Source organism: Gouania willdenowi, chromosome 13, assembly GCF_900634775.1.
Source record: "Gouania willdenowi chromosome 13, fGouWil2.1, whole genome shotgun sequence".
In the NCBI taxonomy this organism is placed as follows: domain Eukaryota; kingdom Metazoa; phylum Chordata; class Actinopteri; order Blenniiformes; family Gobiesocidae; genus Gouania; species Gouania willdenowi.
This window is the reverse complement of record NC_041056.1, coordinates 21,668,802-21,690,113: the sequence shown is the minus strand read 5'-3', so window position 1 is coordinate 21,690,113 and position 21,312 is coordinate 21,668,802. Positions and strand designations below refer to the sequence as shown.

The following is a 21,312-nucleotide window of genomic DNA, read 5'->3' as shown; positions in this document are numbered from 1 at the left end:
TACTAACCACATAAGCCAGTTGACGAACTTGGTATACATACCGTTGTTCACATATAGGCTTTGGTAAACTTACATTGTAGATAAAGTTGTAAACTGAGTTTACATTCATACACAGAAACAAGGATGTAATTTTTCATATTTATTCTACTAAAAAGGAAGTAACCCATAATCCATGTACTTTCTTTCTAAAATATTATCATTTTTTTATACACCTAGAGAAGAGAAAAAACATCAGAACTCAGAACAAAAAAAACAAAACAAAAAACAGATAGACATACTCCTCCATGAGAGATTAATTAGTACACTTGATTTTGGCTTTCTATTTGTGGTAGCATAAGCTGTATGTGTGTTTCAGAGTTAATTTTTCTCCCTTAAAAATTTGAACTCTGCTGTGGTTTGCATGGGGGACAGCCCTCTCTGGGAGTTCAACTGTGTGGACACTTTTTAAAAAACTGCTGAAGACTACACTTTACAGAAAAGCTTTTAGTTAACTGGATTTTAATTTTTATTCATCCTTTAATGTTGCTGTTCTTACTGTATGATGTTTATGCACTCTTGTTTCATTATTCTATTGTGTTGCACTTGTACTTTTACCACAACTCTGTACAGCACTTTGTTTTATGTTATAAAAGTGGTGATGAGACCCTGTCTCTCTTTCTCTCACCTCAGCAGTGCTGTGGCTGCACGTGTCCGCGTAATGGCAGCACGCGGTGCACTCATTAGAGCAATATTTCCGTGTGTGATTTTAATATCAGTACCTTAAAGCAAGGGTAGGCGATTTTCTCCAGATACACTTTATGGTTGAAATTGTCTTTATGACCTGACAGAAATTAAGATCTTATGTGCTCTGAAAAAGGAATGAACAAAATCTGTCATCTGTAGCACCTGTAAACCTGTAATAACTTCGATCAATGGAAAAAAAACTAACCGTATTTTTTAACCAATCACGTCTCCCTGTCTCCCTGCTGTTCTCGACCCCTCACGTGCACAAGCTCACACTGAAACTGGAAGCGTGTCACCGCTGCTAGAATTAAAACAGAGTTTTTGGTCACCTTTTTAACATACATGATGGTAAAGTTTATGGTTTACTTACTGCTGAATGAGACATGAGACAACAAAGTTTCTACACAATACAAGCGATGAGCTGAGCTCCTCTTCTGCAGCAGCTGCGAGCGTGCATGTGAGTGAGATGAAGCACAGAGGGGAGGGGCAAGGGGGTAATGGCGGAGCCATCAGGGAGGCTACATTCAAAATCATGCTAGCTTTTGAAAATCGCCTACCCTACCTTCAAACCTGAACGGGGCCAGGTCTGATTGTAAACGCGTCGCTCTTTTTAAACTGATGGAGACTCGGTGAAACTGACAGCACCACAGACAATGAAAGGGACTGAAAGAGGGCTTTTAAATAGGAGGTGATTTTAAGCATCAGGTTTAGTCTGAGTGGAGGGGTGGGGATTTTATTTGCTGAGCAATTTTTTACCTTTTTCTTATACTGTTGATGGAGTCATTCCAGGTGTTTTATTGGAAGTGAAAGCTGTCTTTGAAAATGTGAAAGTTGTGTTTTTAAATGTCTAGTCTCCCACTAACGCGGTGGACGGGAGGCATTTTGAAATATTTTAAGTGACTGTGTTAAGAACATTGAGGATGATGGTTTTATGTTTTTAGGGGGTGATTTTAACTGCATTAAAAATCCAACCCGAGACAGGAACCATTCTGAGCCACACAATCCTTCGTCTCACACACTCAGACAGCTGATTGAGAATCAGGAACTGAGTGATGTGTGGAGGGTTTTCCATTATCAGCACAGACAGTACACCTGGAGCCACAGTAGGGAGGGGGTTTTATTACCAGCCAGACTGGACTGCTTTTATTGTTTTAAACACCATTTAATTATTTTCAAGAGGTGTTTTGTTCAGCCTGTGGGTTTTAGTGATCATTTTTTGGTCTCCTGTTGTGTTTTTATTAAAAATATCAGTTTAAAGATAACCTATTGGCATTTTAACACTGCCCCTTTACACAACCAGGCTTTTAGAGCTGCTTTTAAGTTTTTTTAGGAATCCCACAGGGAGAGCAGGCCTGTCTTCACTAGCATACAACAGCTTCTTCGAAAGCTCACTAGAGTTGGGTTCATGCGGACAAAGCATTTGTGTGTTCTGATTCAATGCAAAGATTAAATTCTCTGAGCGACAAGGCCCGACTTGTTTAGTGTTTTCAAAATTTTTCGAGTTTACACTTCTTGACCTTTGACCTCATGCGCGAGATCTGGACGAGAACGAGATTTCCGAGAGTGGGAAAGGTTTATTGAAAAAAAATATTTCAATATTGGATTCTAACAAAAAAAAGGTTTACAATACATACCAGTAACCCATTTAATATATTTTTTAATTATTTTTTTATTTCATTTTTAAGATTGACAGGTGAGGCTCTGCCTCCACAGACTGCATGTCACGGCACCTCGCTGTGATTGCACACATTGCAGTCCACAAAGACAGAAAATGAAACAAGGACCTCAGTTTTCATTGAATTCACTTGAGTCATTTTATGCTATGTAAGTAAGGGTGTAACAATACATGAGTTTGTATTGAACCGTTTCGGTACAGGACGTTCAGTTCGGGTACAGGGTTGTGCACGAGTGAGTTCCCGGAACGGAATGGAAGTTGCGTGTGTTTATTTTCGCCTGCAGCTACATGTGCAGCCCTTGTACGTCATGGCTAGTGCTAGAGAAAAATCAGGGCTGGAGGACCCTCCCTTGTCACTAAAGTCTCCTGCTTGGGAACACATTGGTTTCTGGGTGAAATACTGCAACGGAGAAAGACCAGTGGATAAAACGAGGGCAGTGTGCCAACACTGTTCAGCTGAGATCGGATATGTTTCCGGGAACACAACAAACATGCTAACTCACTTGAAACGGCACCACCCGAGTGCGAATATCACTGCGACAAGAAAGGAAATGTCCTTAGTGCAAACGCAGCTGACTTCAGCATTCAAGCAGCCTCTGCCTAGCAATTCAGATCTGGCAAAAGCTATAACAACTGCTTACTAAAGTTTTTAATAAAAAAGGAAATTTACATTTTGCATTTGTAACTGCCAGCATATCTGCACTTACTGCAGACAATATGGACAAGTACATTTTTCTGGCCAAAAATATGAAGGTCTAAACTAAGGGCTACATGCTGGAACTTTGCTGTAGTTTTTGTTTGTTAAAAGCTGTTAACAAGCTGTGTGCTCATTTATATAATATTTAATGTATTTTTTGTTTGAGAATATTATTAACAGGCCGCACTTTACAAGTACTGTATTTTTTTAAATTTATTTTCATATTCTGTATAATGTTAAATACATTGTTGGTTTACTAAAGTTTTGAATAAACAACAAGCAAATTTATGTTTTGCATTTTGTTCCATACTGTACCGAAAATGAACTGCACCGTGGCCTCAAAACTGAGGTATGCATCGAACCGTGATTTTTGTGAATCGTTACATCCCTATATGTAAGCGTACACTTTGCGGCCCTCCAGTGTTCTTGCCAAATACTCCCTCTCAGTGAGTCCTTCAATGCGTTTCTGGATGACTGCAGGACGAGGAAGGAGTCATGCTCGCAACTGCTGCGTGACCTGGGAAGGAAAAACACATTAGTTATTAATTGGATGTGTACAAGTTTGAACAAATGTCAGTGAAATCCAACTAAAGTACAACTCTGTCCACAAAACACATTCATGGACTTGAAACATACCTTGTGCCTCTCAAGGGGGCAGCTAAATATAAAACACCTTTAGTTTACAGTCACCATCAAAGCCACCTCAAGCTTTGAACATGAGCTTCAAAATATAAAAAAATGTCATCAAAATAAAAATAAATCATCAAAATAAAAGCATTAAATATTTGACCAAAAGCTAACTCCAACTAATTGTAAAAATAAAATAAAAAATGGCGAAAAGCACCAACACTTTAGTCCTTATAGCAAACAGAAATATACCTGGGGTTAATATTAACATATTTTTACATAAGCACTGCTGTTTGTCTCAGGGTAACACCCAAATTTGCACAACTGTATTTGCAACTTTATATATATATATATATATACATATATATATATATACATATATATATATATATATATATATATATATATACATATATATATATATATATATATATATATATATATATATATATATATATATATATATATATATATGTATATATATACACACACACACACATTGCAACTCAATCTTGACACCTGTAGTCTTGGTAACTCGGGCTAAATCTACGGTGAATCTACAGAAGTGACGTCATGAAGATTCGTCATATCCGCCGTAAAACTTAAAAGAAGAAGAAGAAGAAGAAGAAGAAGAAGAAGAACATCCTCAGGACACCTCGTGAAGATTGTCCAGCAGATGTCCTCAGTGCGCAACGTTTGACATCAAGTGGGTTTCTTGTAATGCAGGTAAAATACTTGGGGACTACTTTCTTAAAAAACTCAGAAGTCCGACTAAAAAGCAACATTGATAATACAATTAAAAAGAGTAAAACTATATTAAATACATGGTTACAGAGAGATCTCTCCATATTTGATAGGTTATTGCTCTCTAAAATGGAAGGTCTCTCAAGAATCATTTACCATGCAAAAATAGAATATATAAGGAAGAATGACATTGTCAAGTCTTTAGAGGAAGGTGGTCTTAATGCTATCGATTTGGATTTCGATGAATGGTGTTTTAAAACTAAGATGGTTACAAAACTTCATGACTCATATGAATACTTTATGGTTTAATCTCCCTGCTAAAATATTCTCCAATGTAGGCGGCATTCAATTGCTTTTACACTGTGATTTTGAACTGTCCAAACTACCCATAAAGATATCAAAATTCCACGAACAAGTCCTACAGTACTGGAAATTATTATATAAACATAATTTCACACCCCATAACGCACCAATTTGGAACAATCGGTATATCCTTATTAAAAAAAATAAGTCATTTTAATTTAAAGACTGGGATGATCAAGGAATATGGTCAGTTTTGGATTTAATGGGTGAGAGAGGGAATTTACTTAATTTTGATGATTTCAAGCGTAAATTCAACATTGCTTGTACAATCCAACAATTTTCTGATGTGATTAATGCAATATCACAAGCTATTATTTGCACTCTAAAAGGTTCTCTACTATACTCGCATCTTGTCCCTCATGTGGTCCACTACTGCCCCTTTGTGGACAAGAAATGTAACAACCAGTTTCTCAGAACAGCGCTAACCAATGCAAACTTCCCCTTATCTCTTAGAAGACGAAATTTACTACAAAAATTCACCAGTGAAAACGTAAAAAATATTAGATGCAATTATCTTAAATTTCCTATTCCACCTAAAGCTACAGAAGTGCATTTTAAAACTATGAACAATATTTATCCCTGTAAAGATTTTTTACGCTCAAAATTTAATATTGGTGAAAATGACTGTGTTTTTTGTACTAACAACATAGAAACTGAAGAACATCTGTTCTTTACTTGTGTTTATACAGACATTTTCTGGGACAGCTTTTGTTTATGGGTTTCATATAATAATTTAGAAATACTGTCTGACTTATAATTATGTTAAATTCTAAGCTATTTTGAAGAACAAGAAAAAACAGTTTACAGTTAATAATCTTATCATTATGGCAAAATTCTTTGTACACAAATGTAAATTTGGTAACACTAAACCTGTTTTTATTGTGTTTCTAAAAGAACTAATATCTCTGAAGGACTTTAAACTTTAAAACTATGTAACTCCAAGAAGGCTGTATTGCTTTATAATAATCTAATAGCTATGTCTTTTGACCCCATTGCACCTTAATGTTGTTGGCTCATACAATTGTTTTGAGCCCCAAAAAGCTTCATTTAGGAAACTGAAAATGTGGTTCTCATTGTTGACACAATCTTTTTCAACAAATATCTTTTTATTTTTTGCAGATAACGATGGATGAGAAAAACGTGAACAACCTTTGGGACCTTCAAAAATTAAAGAATGCCTTCCAGGAGATTCTGAGAAAAAACAAGAGGGACCTGATCTTTGAAAAACTGTACAAAAGTGCCTATGCAATGGTGTTCCAGAAGAATGGGGAGAAGCTCTACTCTGGCCTAGAGGAAGTCATCACTGAACACCTCATCAACAAAGTAAGACTCACACAGATCTCACCGCTGTAGAGAGAGAGCCTTCAGGTCAAGTAGTGACAGCCTTTTAGATCATGGAAAGAATCGCTGTAAATCCTAGCATTTCATGAGAATCTGCTTCCACCATCTCATCAGGGTTTATTGCTCAATGCATTTCCACCAAACTGCTTTAATACAAGCCAATGACACATGGACAGAGATAACCAGGGATTTAATTTTCAACCATCCCATTTTAAGGCAACCTGCCCTACAAACTGAGCTGCTGCTCAAGACACATCAATGAACAAGAGAAGCCATAAAGAGATTGTTGTGTTAAAGATTCCACTTGTTTTGCATGTACAAATTAGGTCAGTCTATAATGTCCATGATATCCTTAACAAATGCTCCGGGTACTCATTGGGTAATATTTCTGCAGGCTGCCATTGAATGCAAGCTAAATGTTTTAAGAAATTAATTAAATGTGCATCCTCAACCTGGAAAGTGTAAAGTAGCATTCAGAGGACTTCAAAAAGGCACCTGAGTGTGATAGAAATCTCTTTAGGGATGGACCCCTGAAATTGCTGGAATTCTGGGGATAAAACAAGGATAAAAATGAGTTTTAAAAAAAACAAAAAAGAACTTTTGTAATTCTTGTTGCTTTAGCATTTTTGTTACAAGCGGAATGCTTAAAAAATCTTATAAAAGTGTAAAGTGTCAAACCATAGTTGATATACCACTGTTGTACACACTTGCAAATATGTCCTCTAAACAGAGTAAAGCTTCTCACTCCAGGTTTTAACTGTTTCATATTTTTTTGGCTTTGGTTGGCTGCATTTACATTTTTAAATATAACACTATGGTCTTGTTTTTTTCTCTCACCCTCAGGTACGGGAAGATGTTCTTAATTCGCTAAAAAACAACTTCCTTCAAACCCTAGATCAGGCCTGGGATGACCATCAGAAGGCAATCGCAACAATCACAGGTGTCCTACAGTACATGGTAGGTTCAATATATATATTTTACATATATCTATACACACACACACACACACACACACAGGGGAGGGTCTAGAAAAAATTCAATGGACTGGCAAGAGGGGGCCAGGAATTTTTTAGAGATGGCAACATATAGCAAACGTACATAAAGCATACTGAATTATAGGGCTGGGTATTGCCAGGTACCGTGCGATGCAATATTTTTTGCCCACGATAACAATATCACGATAATCAATATCTACAATACATCACGATAACCGTCACTGAAGAAATTCAGAATTTTTCTACTGCACTGAATCAATTTAACAGGAATTACAAAACATTGTCAATCAAATTCACATGAATGACAGCCAAGTGTGTAAAGGACAGTGGCTCTTCTTAGCACACACTGACCACATAATAGTCACATGCTCTTGTGTTATGTTTAAGTCTTTAAGGAACGCCTGATACAAAATGTTGCTTCACCAAAATATTGTTAATGTTTGTGCAAATTAACATTAATTCATTAAAAACAAAATGAATGCAGAAAATACTCACTTCAGTGCTAGTATTATCAACTTCTCTATAAACATGGACACATATCAGTGCTGCTTAACACTCAAAATAATTATATCCTCTTCATTTCTGTAAGATTCACAAAGTACCCTCACCATGTTTTCTTTGACAGGCGTTGATTTTTAGAAGCACAGAACTGATTGGACATGAACCTCCGAGCCAATAGCTCTACACTGTTATTATTTACTGGAGTGGAGACGACCATCCACACAGAAAAACATTCTACGTTTACAAACATTTAACAAAGTGTATAACTTGGAATTGTGTGAGTGATAAAAAGTGTCTAGTAGTTTTATTTGAATTACTATGGTGCAATATCTTTTTAATTTTACAAAAATATGGCTTAAAAACAGTTGTTTTCACTGTAATAAACTGTAACCAGATGGGGGAAAAGTGCCACTGGCATGTTATTATTATTATTTCAACATTGACATGTTAATGATGCCACACTGTTATATAACTAAGTATAAAAAATTACTTTAAGGGGCATATGATGAATTTGTGTAAAATAAAAATAACCGCACCGTTTATTTGTTATTTTGATTTGGTTTTAAAACAGAATAACCAAAAAAACGAAGGGTACATTGATTATGATGCTACATATATGGTTTTGATACAATTTCTTTCTTATTTAACATTAAATAAATATCTCTATAATCAAGTCAACTTCCAGACACATGTTATTCAGTAGTCCTCTTTCTTTATATGAACAGACGCTGTTTGTTGTGTGGAGTTTGTATAAATCAACCCCAATTCTTATCGTCTTAAAATCAGCATCACTACTATAACGCTGCGCTTTCATTATTTAATTTCCTGATACATAGTTAATCATTTTTACCCAGAGTTGCCAACATTTAATAAAACCTTGGATTTAGATTCAGCAGGACCATCGACCACATTTTTTGTCATTTAGGAATACACGTAAAAATGCTGCCGGTCAACAGATTTGGTGAATGCTATACTGATCTCCTGCAGTGCTGCAGTAATTATTTAGCTACGAACATAAAGTACTGATCGAGTAGCATTTTAGACATTTACAAAGCGTCCAATGCCTTTACATGCTTTAACAACACATAGTAAGGTCACCAGATTTCTGAAAAAAAATTATGGGACATTTCCCGCTTGGAGATTTAAATTAAATAAATAATGTCTCCTTCAGGAAATGTTGATATTTTAAAAGCTATTTGGTCTAATCTAGAACAGTGTAGGCCTACCTGTACCCCTAGGGGTTCTTAAACACCTTGCAGGAGGACCTTAAAAATATTTATGAATCCCAGACAGTGCTCACCAAATATGTAAGCAAATAAATTCACTAATTTACATTATTAATACACACTTTAAATTAGTTATTTCCTTACTTTTACTAGTATATATTAGTTTATGAGCCTAAATATGATTAATATTTTGCCATAAAAAGTTAGAAAATACTAGAAGGCTGCTAAACTACTAATCTTTATTATTATTTTTAGAAAAATTTGACGAGCACTTAATTTAATTATGTTTCAGAACTTTAGCAAATTGAACAAATGTCCTTTCTGAAAGAAAATGTATGAAGCTCTCCTCAGCCTCCCCAAACGTGTGCACAGTCACACACCGGACACACCCACTTTGATGCACGTTGCCTCACACACACTAAAACCTACACAATCCTGAAAACTCACTCACAAAGAAGTCCCACAAGTGAACACACAAGCTGCAGCGCACAAAACACACTCACTCACATGCATTAACCGGCTGGCGGACCACGGCCGCATTGTTCCGTGCTCGTGTGTACAAATTAGGTACACATGCTATGCTATGCTATGCTATGCTATGCTATGCTATGCTATGCTATGCTATGCTATGCTATGCTATGCTATGCTATGCTATGCTATGCTATGCTACGCTACGTTACGTTACGCTATGCTATGCTACTACTCAATACTTATTAAACCTCTTGATTCACAGTTATCTTAATCCAACCAGTACACAGGTGCTAGTTGTTATAGGAGGCGTGGGGCTAACAGTGCTGGTTCATGAGGAAAGAAGCTTCCAAAACGTCAAACTACCATTCTCAGCCAAGAGCAAAATTTGATTGTAATTACAAGGTTTCAACCCATAGAGGGCAGTCACTCATACATTTGTACAACAAAATACTCCAAACTGAAATACGTGGACTTCATACAAGTACATTTGTTTTCAGCAGAAAAAAGTTGTTTTGGGGTTTGATTACTCCCTCTATCAACAAGGCTCAGGTAGTAGAGGGGTTGTCTTCTGATTGAGAGGTTAGGGGATTGATCCTAGGCCTATACCAGTCTATGTGTCGAAGTGTTGACTAGTGCCTTGCACAGCAGCTCAGTCCCATTGGTGTGCGAATGTTAGAGTCAATGGGTGAATGAGCTGATACTGTAAAGCACTATATATATCAAGTTTATTCAATATTTAAACATTGTCTCAGGAAGGAAAATATATGTGACAAGGAGTAGCCTATATAGTCCAAACTGCACAATAATGATAGGAAAGTTTTTTGAATTATCAGCAACAGAAAGCACCAATAATTAAAAGCAATATTTGAACAAAATAAAAAAAATTTTAATCTGTTTTGATGTTGTTTTCAATGTTCAATTCTTCTTTGTGTCACAGGACCGTGTGTATGTAGAACAGAACAATGTAGAGAATGCCCGCAACTTGGGTCGAATGCTCTTCAGAGATGAGGTGGTTCGTTACGGCTGCATCAGAGATCACCTGCGGCAGATCCTGTTCAACATGATTACCCAGGATAGGAAGGGTGAGGTGGTGGACAGGTGAGAAAAACTTATTAATCCGATATTATTTTGTAAAACTATCCTCAAAAACCAGATGTTATAAAGAACTGCAAGAACTGTCAAAGAAATTTGCTACATTAAGGGCCTATGTTACGAATCTAGATTGGAATAATCACCGTTAGCTGGCTTCAAGTAATCAAACATTCACTGTCAGACAAGAGCTGTCTTACGACCTTCGATCAAAACACGTTAATTTAAGGCAAGTGATTTCACCCTCGGTACGTGCGCATACATTTGCACTGCACGCACATGAAAGGAGTGGAGATTGCAGCATCCGACCAATCACTGGAGAAAACTGGCAGAGCGAGCGTCTTTACAATGAATGGAGGAACACCTTATGATCTGAAACAAATATAACGAATATAAATCCATGATGACAGCAAAGGGCAACAGTGTTAGTGCAGCGCGCACCAGGAGGTGGAGCTTTTATACTCGCTCAGATCTGATCCACTTCATAACTTGGTTCCGATCAGGTTGCTTAGGGTGCAGTTCGCAACTCTCAGATCTCTCTCTCCCCCTCCCTCCCCGCTGCTCTCTTGCCCTGCCTCCAACAAGCTAACGTTAGTCCGACATCAACATCGCAGTAATATAACATGTTCTGTTAAAAGCATATTACTGCAGCACTTTTCTCTCTCTATGTGCACACACCTCAGCAGCAGCAGCAACAACACATTGTCACTAACAGCAGCCACATGGAGGTTGCTGCAAACACATGAACACCACATGCACCACAGAGTTCTAGTGTAACGATTACAAATCAAACATAATGTAAATCAAGCAGCAGTAATTACCTTTCAAGCAGAAAAGTTGCCAATTCAGTCTTCTACTCCTCCAGACCATACACTGTAAAAAAGACGGCGCTTCAGCCCCGGGCAGGGGGCGGGGACTGTGAGCAACAGCTGTCAGACAGTCCATCAAACACAATCCTGGCTCTGATTGGTTCTTTTTGCTCGGTCGCGGTGCATTCTGGCAATCTGCCAAAGGCTGCAGAAGCAGCAGGAGGACTCAATGAGCCTGTTTTTTTTTTCACACAAACTACTAGTTTGATGTAAAGCTGTCTTTACAAAGTGACAGCTTTAGCAAATATGTCATTTTTATAAGAGTTTAAGTTTAAAATGATGAATAATTAAAATCCATAATTCAGACCAAAAACAACACAGGCAGGAAGCTGCTGACACTGTTAATGCGTAAAAGCATGAGATTATTTATGATATTAATACATTGGATGATTAACGGACAGCGCTCTAATCAGTTAAACTTTATTACAGCACACGTTTTTTCTTTTAAGTACACCTATTTATCACACACACTGGGATTAGAGATGAGAGCACATTGTTTAATTGTAGTATGTCCCTGCTGAGGCGGTCAGCATATGAATAAATGAATGAATGAATGAATGAATGACTTCACCCATCCGTGCATACGATCGAGACACAGGCTTCATCAGCTGACTGTAGATCAGTCCATTAGATATAAATCTTTATCTTTCCTAAAGGTTGTCATCGGTAAATAAAAGGATTGCATTTGTCCATTAATAATCTTTCCTAAACTCAGCTGTCAGATCTGCACCAACCAGGATCTTCTATCAATGGGCAAGTAGTTTTCTAAGAAAACTGATTGGTCAGGAGGCGGGGCTTTAGTATTCGCTAAGATTCTAGCCCGACCAGGTTAGTCATTCAGCTTTAATTGCCATAGTGATTAAGCTCCAGCGAGGTTCGTAGTCTAGCACACACTGATTAAATCCCAGAAGTTATCGCAATAAGAGGTAATCTTGCTTCGTAACATACCCCCTTAGTGAAAAAAGCTCTAAACATCAGAAAAATCTTTTTGGAATATACATTTCAGGCCTTACTTTCAGTGGTGTGTCTAAAGATTTTAGAATAAAATATGACTTCAAAATGGGATTGCAAGTATTTTAACAAATGTGCATTAATTGTATAATATATTTAATCTCCTACTTGTCCATTCAGGGGCGCCATCAGAAATGCATGCAAAATGTTCATGACCCTTGGCATCGAAGGCAGATCTGTTTATGAAGAAGACTTTGAAACACCGTTCCTAAAAATGTCTGCTGAATTTTTACAGGTTTGTGAGAGGATTTAACTGTTTTAAATACAATTGGCATCACCAAACAATTAACATGGTTTACATCCTTCACTGAGCCACAGTTTTTATAAAATATTTAAAACCATGCCTTTAAATAAAATTTACAATGGTAAGTGCTGTTTTTTTCCTTGCAGATGGAGAGCCAAAAGTTACTTGCAGAAAACAGTGCCAGTGTCTACATAAAGAAAGTTGAAGCCAGGATTAATGAGGAGATTGAGCGAGTAATGCACTGCCTGGATGAATCCACTGAAGAGCCCATTGTCAAGGTGGTAGAACGAGAACTTATCTCCAAGCACATGAAGACCATTGTAGAGATGGAGAACTCAGGCCTGGTCCACATGCTGAAAAGTGGAAAAACAGACGGTGAACATGGACTACTTTGAATTATATAATCACATTATATATAAGGCTACCCAAATAGAGAAATGAATGAAAAGGAAATTTTTTTTAGATAAATACAGTATGTTAGTGTCCCGGTACACCACCTTTATATAATATAATGGGTTATCGACAGCTGGTGGTGTCTCTGTGTACTTTTGTGTTGATTTTAATATGAAACAAATTTCAAGGACAAGTTTTTCTTTATGAAGTGTTTTTTATCATTCATATCCATGCACAGATTTGGCGTTTATGTACAAGCTGTTCAGCAGAGTTCCCAACGGGCTGAAGACCATGTGTGAGTGCATGAGCTCTTATTTACGGGAGCAAGAAAAGGCTCTCATGGCAGAGGAAGGCGAAGGAAAAAATCCAGTGGATTATATCCAGGTATGATGGCTTAGTTATTGGGAGATGTAACCAATCTTGGCTGACGTTGTGCGTGTTTAAATATTAAACTGTCATCATAGCTAAAAGGTTGTTTTTTTGTACCCACCAGAGGATGAAAATTTGACCACTGTGTTGGCAGCACCAAGATATGCTATTGTTGTCCCTAACCATGTCTTTGGATCTCAGAACCAAAAATATCACTTTCGAAAGATTTAATATATCATTAGATGTAGTTGCTATATAAAGAGCTGGTCAAATCAATAAGGTCCCTTCTCTTCTGTTATAAGTCGCCTTTTCTGCCTTTTTCCTGCAGGGTTTGCTGGACCTGAAGTCCCGTATTGACCAGTTCCTTCAGGAGTCATTCAATAATGATGGTCTCTTCAAACAAACCATTGTTGGCGATTTTGAGCACTTAATTAACCTAAACTCTCGCTCACCTGAGTATCTTTCACTCTTCATTGATGACAAACTGAAGAAGGAGGTAAAAGGGGTGAGTTCAATAATGATCTGCACTCCTGCTGTACAAAATGACAGCCAAAAGGACTAATGAAAACATTGTGTTTATAGGATTACCTTTTTTGTATCGATACTATATATTGCTGAACTATTTATTTCTAAAAACATTTATCTTTAAAATATTAAGCATATCAAGCAACATGTCACTCCCCACTTGTTTTTCTCCAGCTGACAGAACAGGAGGTGGAGTCCATACTGGACAAGGCTATGGTGCTTTTCCGCTTCATGCAGGAGAAGGACGTGTTTGAGAGGTACTACACGGAGCACCTTGCTCGCAGACTGCTCACCAACAAGAGTGTCTCTGATGACTATGAGAAAAACATGATCTCAAAGCTCAAGGTAAGCGCCTGTGCTGTTGCTGTCAAGTTCAGTTTTTAGGCGTCTCTGGTGGTCATATAATTAGACTTAAAAGGGAGGGCGTAACACACTGTACTATTTCTCCAATAGCTTTAATAATTTAAGCTTTTACTACATCAAATATATATTTTCACTAAGTGCCGACAACTTTTTAAGCATCCCAATGGGAATCTTTACCCAATTCTTTCCATTGAAAAATTTTCAGCTCAGTAATGTTTGAAAGCTTTTTTGTTGAAACTGCCCTCTGAAAATCCCAACAAGATTTTTTGTCAGTTTTAAATCTGAGACTAAGTGACTGCGAAGGCCAAGTCAGGATGTTCTCAAACATTCTTCCTTCTTTGAGTTCTTCACATACACAAGCACACGCTTCGTTCCTTTTCATTACCGCAACTCACATTTATCATTTTAAATTGGATTTATGTCCATATCACAGCCAAGTTATGATAAAGTTTATAAAGGCTTTTTGTTTTAACCAAACCAATACGACATCAGAATTTTTTTTTATCATTGTTAAGCATTGTCTAACTGGTCTAATAGTTGTAAAAGCAGAATGTTTATCTCTGAAAAATATGCTGAAGAGATAAATAAATCAAATGAGTTTTATAGGTGATCTGAGGTATAATAACCATGCAGTATGAAGAATGCCTAAAATGACACCAAGTTTGCTGATTTTAATGATTTACAAGCAGGAAGCAGGGTTTGAATAATGGAAAAATAACATTTTGATTTTGTAAAGAAAAAACTATAATAATAAAAAAAAAAAAAATATTACAACATTTATTTGTTTATTTGTATTTTCTTTGCTATTGTACTATTCACTACCTAAAACCATTTTGTCAATCTTTAAACACTGTTTATTGACAGTTATTTGATGAATGAATATGATTTGGCTTCACTTTAAGGATATGTTGGTGTATTTGTATTATCTTATAGCAGTTGATGCACTATATCTGCTTTCTTTTGTTCAGACCGAGTGTGGCTGTCAGTTCACCTATAAATTTGAGTGCATGTTCCGGGACATGAGCATCTCCAACACCATCATGGATGACTTTAGACAACATCTACAAACAACTGGGGTAAGAAGACTCATCATTTGAAGCTGTTTTTGATCAGATTCAGTTCATGCTTCCTCTCATTTATGTTACAACAGTTAATGCTTCAAACAGCTACAGCTTAGAGGTAGAACAGTTTGACTTTTTAATGTTACTTTTAGTCCAAAAATGTTTTAATTAAAACAGTCTAACATCTGTGGGCGGGTGGGTGGATGGCAGGGGGAACTAAACTCTCAATAATACTTTTTGTGTATTTTAACTTCAGGTTTCTCTTGGAGGGGTTGATCTCACTGTGAGAGTTCTGACCACAGGATACTGGCCAACACAATCAGTAACACCAAAGTGCAATATCCCTCCTTCACCGCGACATGCATTTGAAGTATTTAGAAGGTTTGTTACTGTTTGAATATTTGTCGGAAGTACTGGTTTCACCCTAGTTGGGTTATTTGTCATGTGCTGACAAGGCTTAGAGGTGAACTAATGTGACTCTCTGCCTGCAGGTTTTACCTTGACAGGCACAGCGGAAGACATCTCATTCTTCAGCACCACATGGGTTCTGCTGATCTAAATGCCACCTTTTATGGCCCCATCAAAAAAGTATGTGCCAACAGGGATTGAGAGTTCTTGCACATTTTAACATTATAACAAAAAATAAAGCTTTTTGCTAAAGCTTTATTTGCATTTTAACAAAAAACATATTTGGATGTTTTTAAATCTCATTTGTGTAATCAGGAGGACGGCTCAGAGGTTGGAGTGGGCAGGGCCCAGGTGACTGGCTCCAACACAAGGAAGCACATCTTGGAAGTGTCCACATTCCAAATGACCATCCTCATGCTTTTCAACAATAGAGAGAAGTTCACTTTTGAGGTACAAAGCTTATCTCTGCATCCAAAAACACACTGACAGTATCTTTGCTGAAATCTGAGTTTTTCTCACGGTTTGTTTTCACTGCTTAGGAGATCCAACAGGAGACGGACATCCCAGAGCGGGAGCTCGTGCGAGCGCTTCAGTCTCTAGCCTGTTGGAAGCCCACTCAGAGACTACTCACTAAGGAGCCCAAGTCCAAGGAGATTGAAAATGGCCATGTGTTTACAGTCAATGATCACTTTACCTCCAAACTGCATCGCATAAAGCTTCTGATGGGTATGTAACATTATCAGGTCTCAGTGATGTTAATCACAGACAAATGTTTTGTTTTTGTTTGAATGTATTGTACAGTGATTGGCCGCCTTTCCCAGATTCATTAAGAAGCTCCTTAGTGCTTCACGCTGTCTTTACTACATCACCTGCAATAAAGGGAAATTTATTCGTGAAATTGAACGGGATACATTGCGTAATGCAGATAAAAAATAGAAATGCCCCGTACCTGAACCCTGGGGAAGGATGATTGGAACCGAGATAAAGGGACAATTGATCTGTGCCTCGGCAAGCACCAGCTGTCTCTGGTGCAGCTCCAACCTCTCCTGCTTTATACGGACCATCTGTTCCTGCAGGGCAGTTTGAGTTGGCCCTCTATTCCCCGCAGCAACAGCACTAAGACCAGCATCTCGCTGCAGGTGCAGGTTGTTATTGCGGGCCGGCCAGTTAAGCCTCCTCCATGCGGACATCAGGCCCTGCTGGTTGGCGCGTGTGGAGAGGGCACGGTTGTTGGGGGGTCATCTTCTCCTGGGGGAGTGCATGTCCCTGTTCCACTTCCAGATGGCTCCTCTTCATCCTCACTTTCTGTGAGCCTCTTGTCCCCCTGATATCAATGCCCTCACTAATGGCTTCAGAGGCCGTCTTCCCGATGATGGAGAGGACTTTCTTTTCGTCTGGAGTGAGGGGCGTCCCACCCAGTCCTCTACCACCCATGCCCATGGATTCTCTCCTCATCTTCACACTCTTCTTTTTTGTGTGGCTCTGGAACTCCTGCCACTCCTCACAACACCCCAGTCACGCAGGCCACATGGGCTGGAGGGGCACTTCTTTTCGGCTATGGCCTGCCAACCACGGTTCTTCACCATGATGTTCTTTTTGCCCCTTGTTCCCCCGAATAAAACATCACAGTGTTGCAGACCTCGTCCACTAAGACGCCCATCTCCTCCGCAGTAAACGACAGTGCCCACTTGTTTCGTTTGCTGCTGGTTTCTTCCATTCTCACATTTGTGCCTATATCCACGGGGGTATATATGCGCTAATGGGCTTGATTACTACCTGGATACACCTGTTGGCACACATGCACACACGCGCACACACACACACACACACACACACACACACACACACACACACACACACACACACACACACACACACACACACACACACACACACACACACACACACACACACACACACACACACACACACACACACACACACACACACACACACACACACACTGTGACTTATGAGCTAATGAAGAGGTGGGTAATCGATTTGCCTGGCATCAATTGATTCAATTTCAGCACCACCGTGGTGGACAGCTCCCACTAAGAACTTCTTAAGAACCTTCTTTGGCTTGTCTTAAGGTTCTCCTAAGAAGGCAGTTAAGAAAGTGTCTGGGAAACACCCATATCTTAGCGCTCCTTCTTAGCCGAACCCTTCTTAAGAGCCTTCTTAAGTCCTTAAGAACGATCGAATCTGGGAAACGCGGCCATTGACTGTCATGAAAAGAAGTTGGGATTTGATTCTTTCATTTCATACAACATATTGGCTACATGACAATTACGGCATTCCAAAATGATTATTGAGCCTTGTTGCTCCTTTACATGTGTGCTTAGCCCATTTTTTCCCTATGTTGTCCATTTTCTAGTGGTTGCAAAAAGGAAGGAGACAGGTCCAGAGCTGGAAAAGACACGGCAGAAAGTAGATCAGGACAGAAAGCAGGAGATTGAAGCTGCCATCACTCGTATCATGAAAGCAAGAAAGAAAATGCAGCACAACATATTAGTAGCTGAGGTTGGTTAAAATGTTGAAGAACTAATGGTACAATTTTATGGTTGATAATTTGGATGGGGGTTTTTGTTTTGATTTTACATACATACTGTGAGAATATAGAAGGTACGGGAATAAAGAAATCCTCCTTAGATCCCAGTGTAAGTGTACTTGGGATCTAAGTACACTTAGATCCCACTTAGATGTAAGTACTTACACTTACACTGGGCGACCGTGGCTCAGGTGGTAGTGGGTCGTCTTCTGATCGAGAGGTTGGGGGTTCGATCCCAGTACCTGACTATGTGTCGAAGTGTCCTTGGGCAAGACACTGAACCCTAAGTTGCTCCCAGTGGTCGACTAGCGCCTTGCATGGCAGTCCTGTCCCACTGGTGTGTGAATGTGAGAGTGATTGGGTGAATGAGCTGATATGTAAAGCGCTTTGAGACTGCTTCAGTGTGGGGATAAAGCGCTATATAAATCAAGTCCATTTACCATTTACTTAAGTTTATAATGTATACTATTCAATAATTCACTGTTGTTTAACGTTAAATGTTGTTTAAGGCTAGTGACAAATTTTTCATGATATGAAAAAGATGCAGTGACCACTAGGGCTGGGTAGGCACGTTGCAAATTGAGACCACCAATGACAATTTTATATGTTTCTGCTGGCAAGTGTTAATTCAATTCAAATCAATTTTATTTGTATAAAGCAATTTCCAACAAAGTCATCTCAATGCGCTTATCAAAATATAAAATTCATAATAAGAAAGAAAAAACTCAACAAGATCCACATGAACAAGCATTTAGCCATCTAACAAAATCAACATCGTAAAACACCATTAAAGAAACATAAACAATTATTTAATATAGCCTCCATACTCTTCAACAAGATATATCTCATGACACAGCAGCGCATCCGTTGTTTGTGTTGGAAACACAGAAACGCGGCGAGAAAGACAACTACAACTCAGAACAGCCTCAGTGAGGAGCATCCACAAAGTAAATCCTTCCTTTTGTACCTTTCACTGTGGAAAGTATGAAACATGTTCTGACCTTACCTTTGCTGAAGCTCTGGTAACTCAGGTGTTGGTCATCCCTCAAAAAAAAGTTTCTCTATCATCTCTGGCGCTGTCATCCTGCCTGTAGTGTTATCCCGCCCACTCGCTAGAAAATGTAGCAGCAGCGGTAACATGGCATCAATTCACTAATGTACTGTGAACTTACGTATAGCATTTAGCATAGCGCGATTACGTCCAAAGGCAGCTCTCTACGCTGCCTTTGGATGTAAATGGTTGTCATCTTGGGGAACTGACTGCGCATGCGCAGACACGTAAAAACATGCAATGGGAGCAGAGGCAGAGGATCAACGTGCCTTTGGGAGGGGGCGTGGCCTCCCTCTGCCTTACAGCGGAGTGAGACAGTGCAGCTGTTCCAGGAAATAGCACCGTTTAGTAATTTGGGCTATGAAACGCACACAATGCGGACACTTTCAAACTCATAGGTACTGTAGGCTATTGGAAATGGAAAAATAAATGATTTATAATTATATTATAATTAAAACAAATAATCAAAATATCAATTTACCCTTGGGTAGGCCCTGCCTACCTGGCCTACCCTGACAGCACGTCACTGAAAAGATGCTATACTGTATCAGAAAGAAAATGACATAACTTACCACAGTTTAAATCCTACCAATCCATCCCAACATCCTTGTCGTGGGAGGTTGAAAGGAGTAAAGCTGGCTGACAGCACTCTAGTGAAACCTTACAGGATAATCACCTGCCACTTTATAATGAAAATATTGAATACTTCTATCAACATCTTGATGAAAGACAGAGGAAGATATTGGTCAATTCTCCATTCTCCTGTTTGGAGCTCAACAAACCCTAATTTTAAATTTGGGCTGAGATTGTTCATTGCTTGTACCATTTTTGGAAAAATACATTATGTACAAGAAGAAGGGCATTGTTTTGATGAATGATTAGAAGCAACATCCAATTAATAGCTAATGTTTTTCTCCTTCCCAGGTCATACAGCATTTGCAAGCACGATTCCTTCCCAGTCCTCTAGTTATCAAGAAATGCATTGAAGGACTCATTGAGAGGGAGTATTTGGAAAGAACGACGGAGGACCGCAACATTTACACCTATATTCAATAAAACAAGCAAATTCAATTAAAGCTATTGTGAAGTAAAACTGAGAGCCTTTTTTCATTTTCATTTTTTTTCTTTTTGGACAGCAATGTGTTTAAATGATTTTTTATTTTTTTTTCTAAAACTATAATCAGAAATCTTTCTCTTGAATATAGAGTTCAGGCCTTAATCTCAGTCTAAATATTATAGAATGAAATGTGACTTCTGTTGTGGAAAAATTGTCTGTCTAATTAAATAATAAGGAGTGGACGTCAATATATCTGTGTATTTATTCAGGGTCCTGAGCGAACATGTTTTACAGAGACAGAGAAGTCCCTGCAAAAGTGAACAAGAAAAAGAGGTTACGTGTTTCTACATGAACAGAAAGGAGGGTTGGCCTTCTCAGTAAAACATGACAGTGTCCTTGAAAAAGTATTGAAAGCCCTTAGACATCTATTTGCACCTGTGAAAGGTTAATTTAAATTCAGAGAGAGGGAGAAAGGCAAACCACAGAAATCCACAAAACAAGTTTTGACTATGTGAGAAATATATAAAGTTATTACAATACTTCAAAATGGGATTGTAAGTCTTGAAAATTAATGAGGTTATTTAATCTGCAGTTACTTTTAAATTTGGATTAAGATGCTACCTTGGGAAACGATTCATCCTTTCCTCTCAGTGGCTCGACCCAAGCTTTGAGGGTCCGGGGATCTTGAACAACCACGTTCACCCTCCTTTCCCTGTTTCAAAACCTAACATCCCTTATCCGTGCCCTCGTGAACATGCACAACTGTGGAGCTCTGAACAACTGTTTTTTCAACAGACAAGTGAAAAATGTAGGGACTTTATCTTGTGTTATTGGAGAGTTTTCAGATGTTTTAGACTGAGACATGAATACACGTATCACTCTGTAGTTACTTCCCTGAACAGCAGCTGTTGTTATGAGCTCCTCCCCCACCACAAAGCTCACACAGACGGCTGTAGTG

General features: G+C 38.5%; 1 protein-coding gene across 2 annotated transcripts; it reads left to right on the top strand.

Moving 5' to 3' along the window:
- Nucleotides 1–4,343: 4,343 nt before the first annotated feature.
- Nucleotides 4,344–20,354, top strand: LOC114474320 (cullin-3-like). Of its 2 annotated transcripts, none has more exons than XM_028464544.1 (16): nucleotides 4,344–4,428; nucleotides 5,949–6,152; nucleotides 7,014–7,127; nucleotides 10,301–10,461; nucleotides 12,453–12,567; nucleotides 12,723–12,951; nucleotides 13,208–13,353; nucleotides 13,667–13,843; nucleotides 14,038–14,208; nucleotides 15,195–15,302; nucleotides 15,544–15,668; nucleotides 15,779–15,875; nucleotides 16,011–16,145; nucleotides 16,235–16,421; nucleotides 18,073–18,218; nucleotides 20,222–20,354. In XM_028464544.1, exons 2-16 carry the CDS (start codon nucleotides 5,955–5,957, stop codon nucleotides 20,351–20,353), a joined length of 2,241 nt encoding a protein of 746 aa, XP_028320345.1. In that variant the 5' UTR covers nucleotides 4,344–4,428; nucleotides 5,949–5,954; the 3' UTR covers nucleotide 20,354. The 2 variants fall into 2 exon arrangements, with proteins under 2 accessions (XP_028320345.1, XP_028320344.1); XM_028464543.1 differs by having other exon boundaries at nucleotides 4,350–4,448.
- Nucleotides 20,355–21,312: the final 958 nt, after the last annotated feature.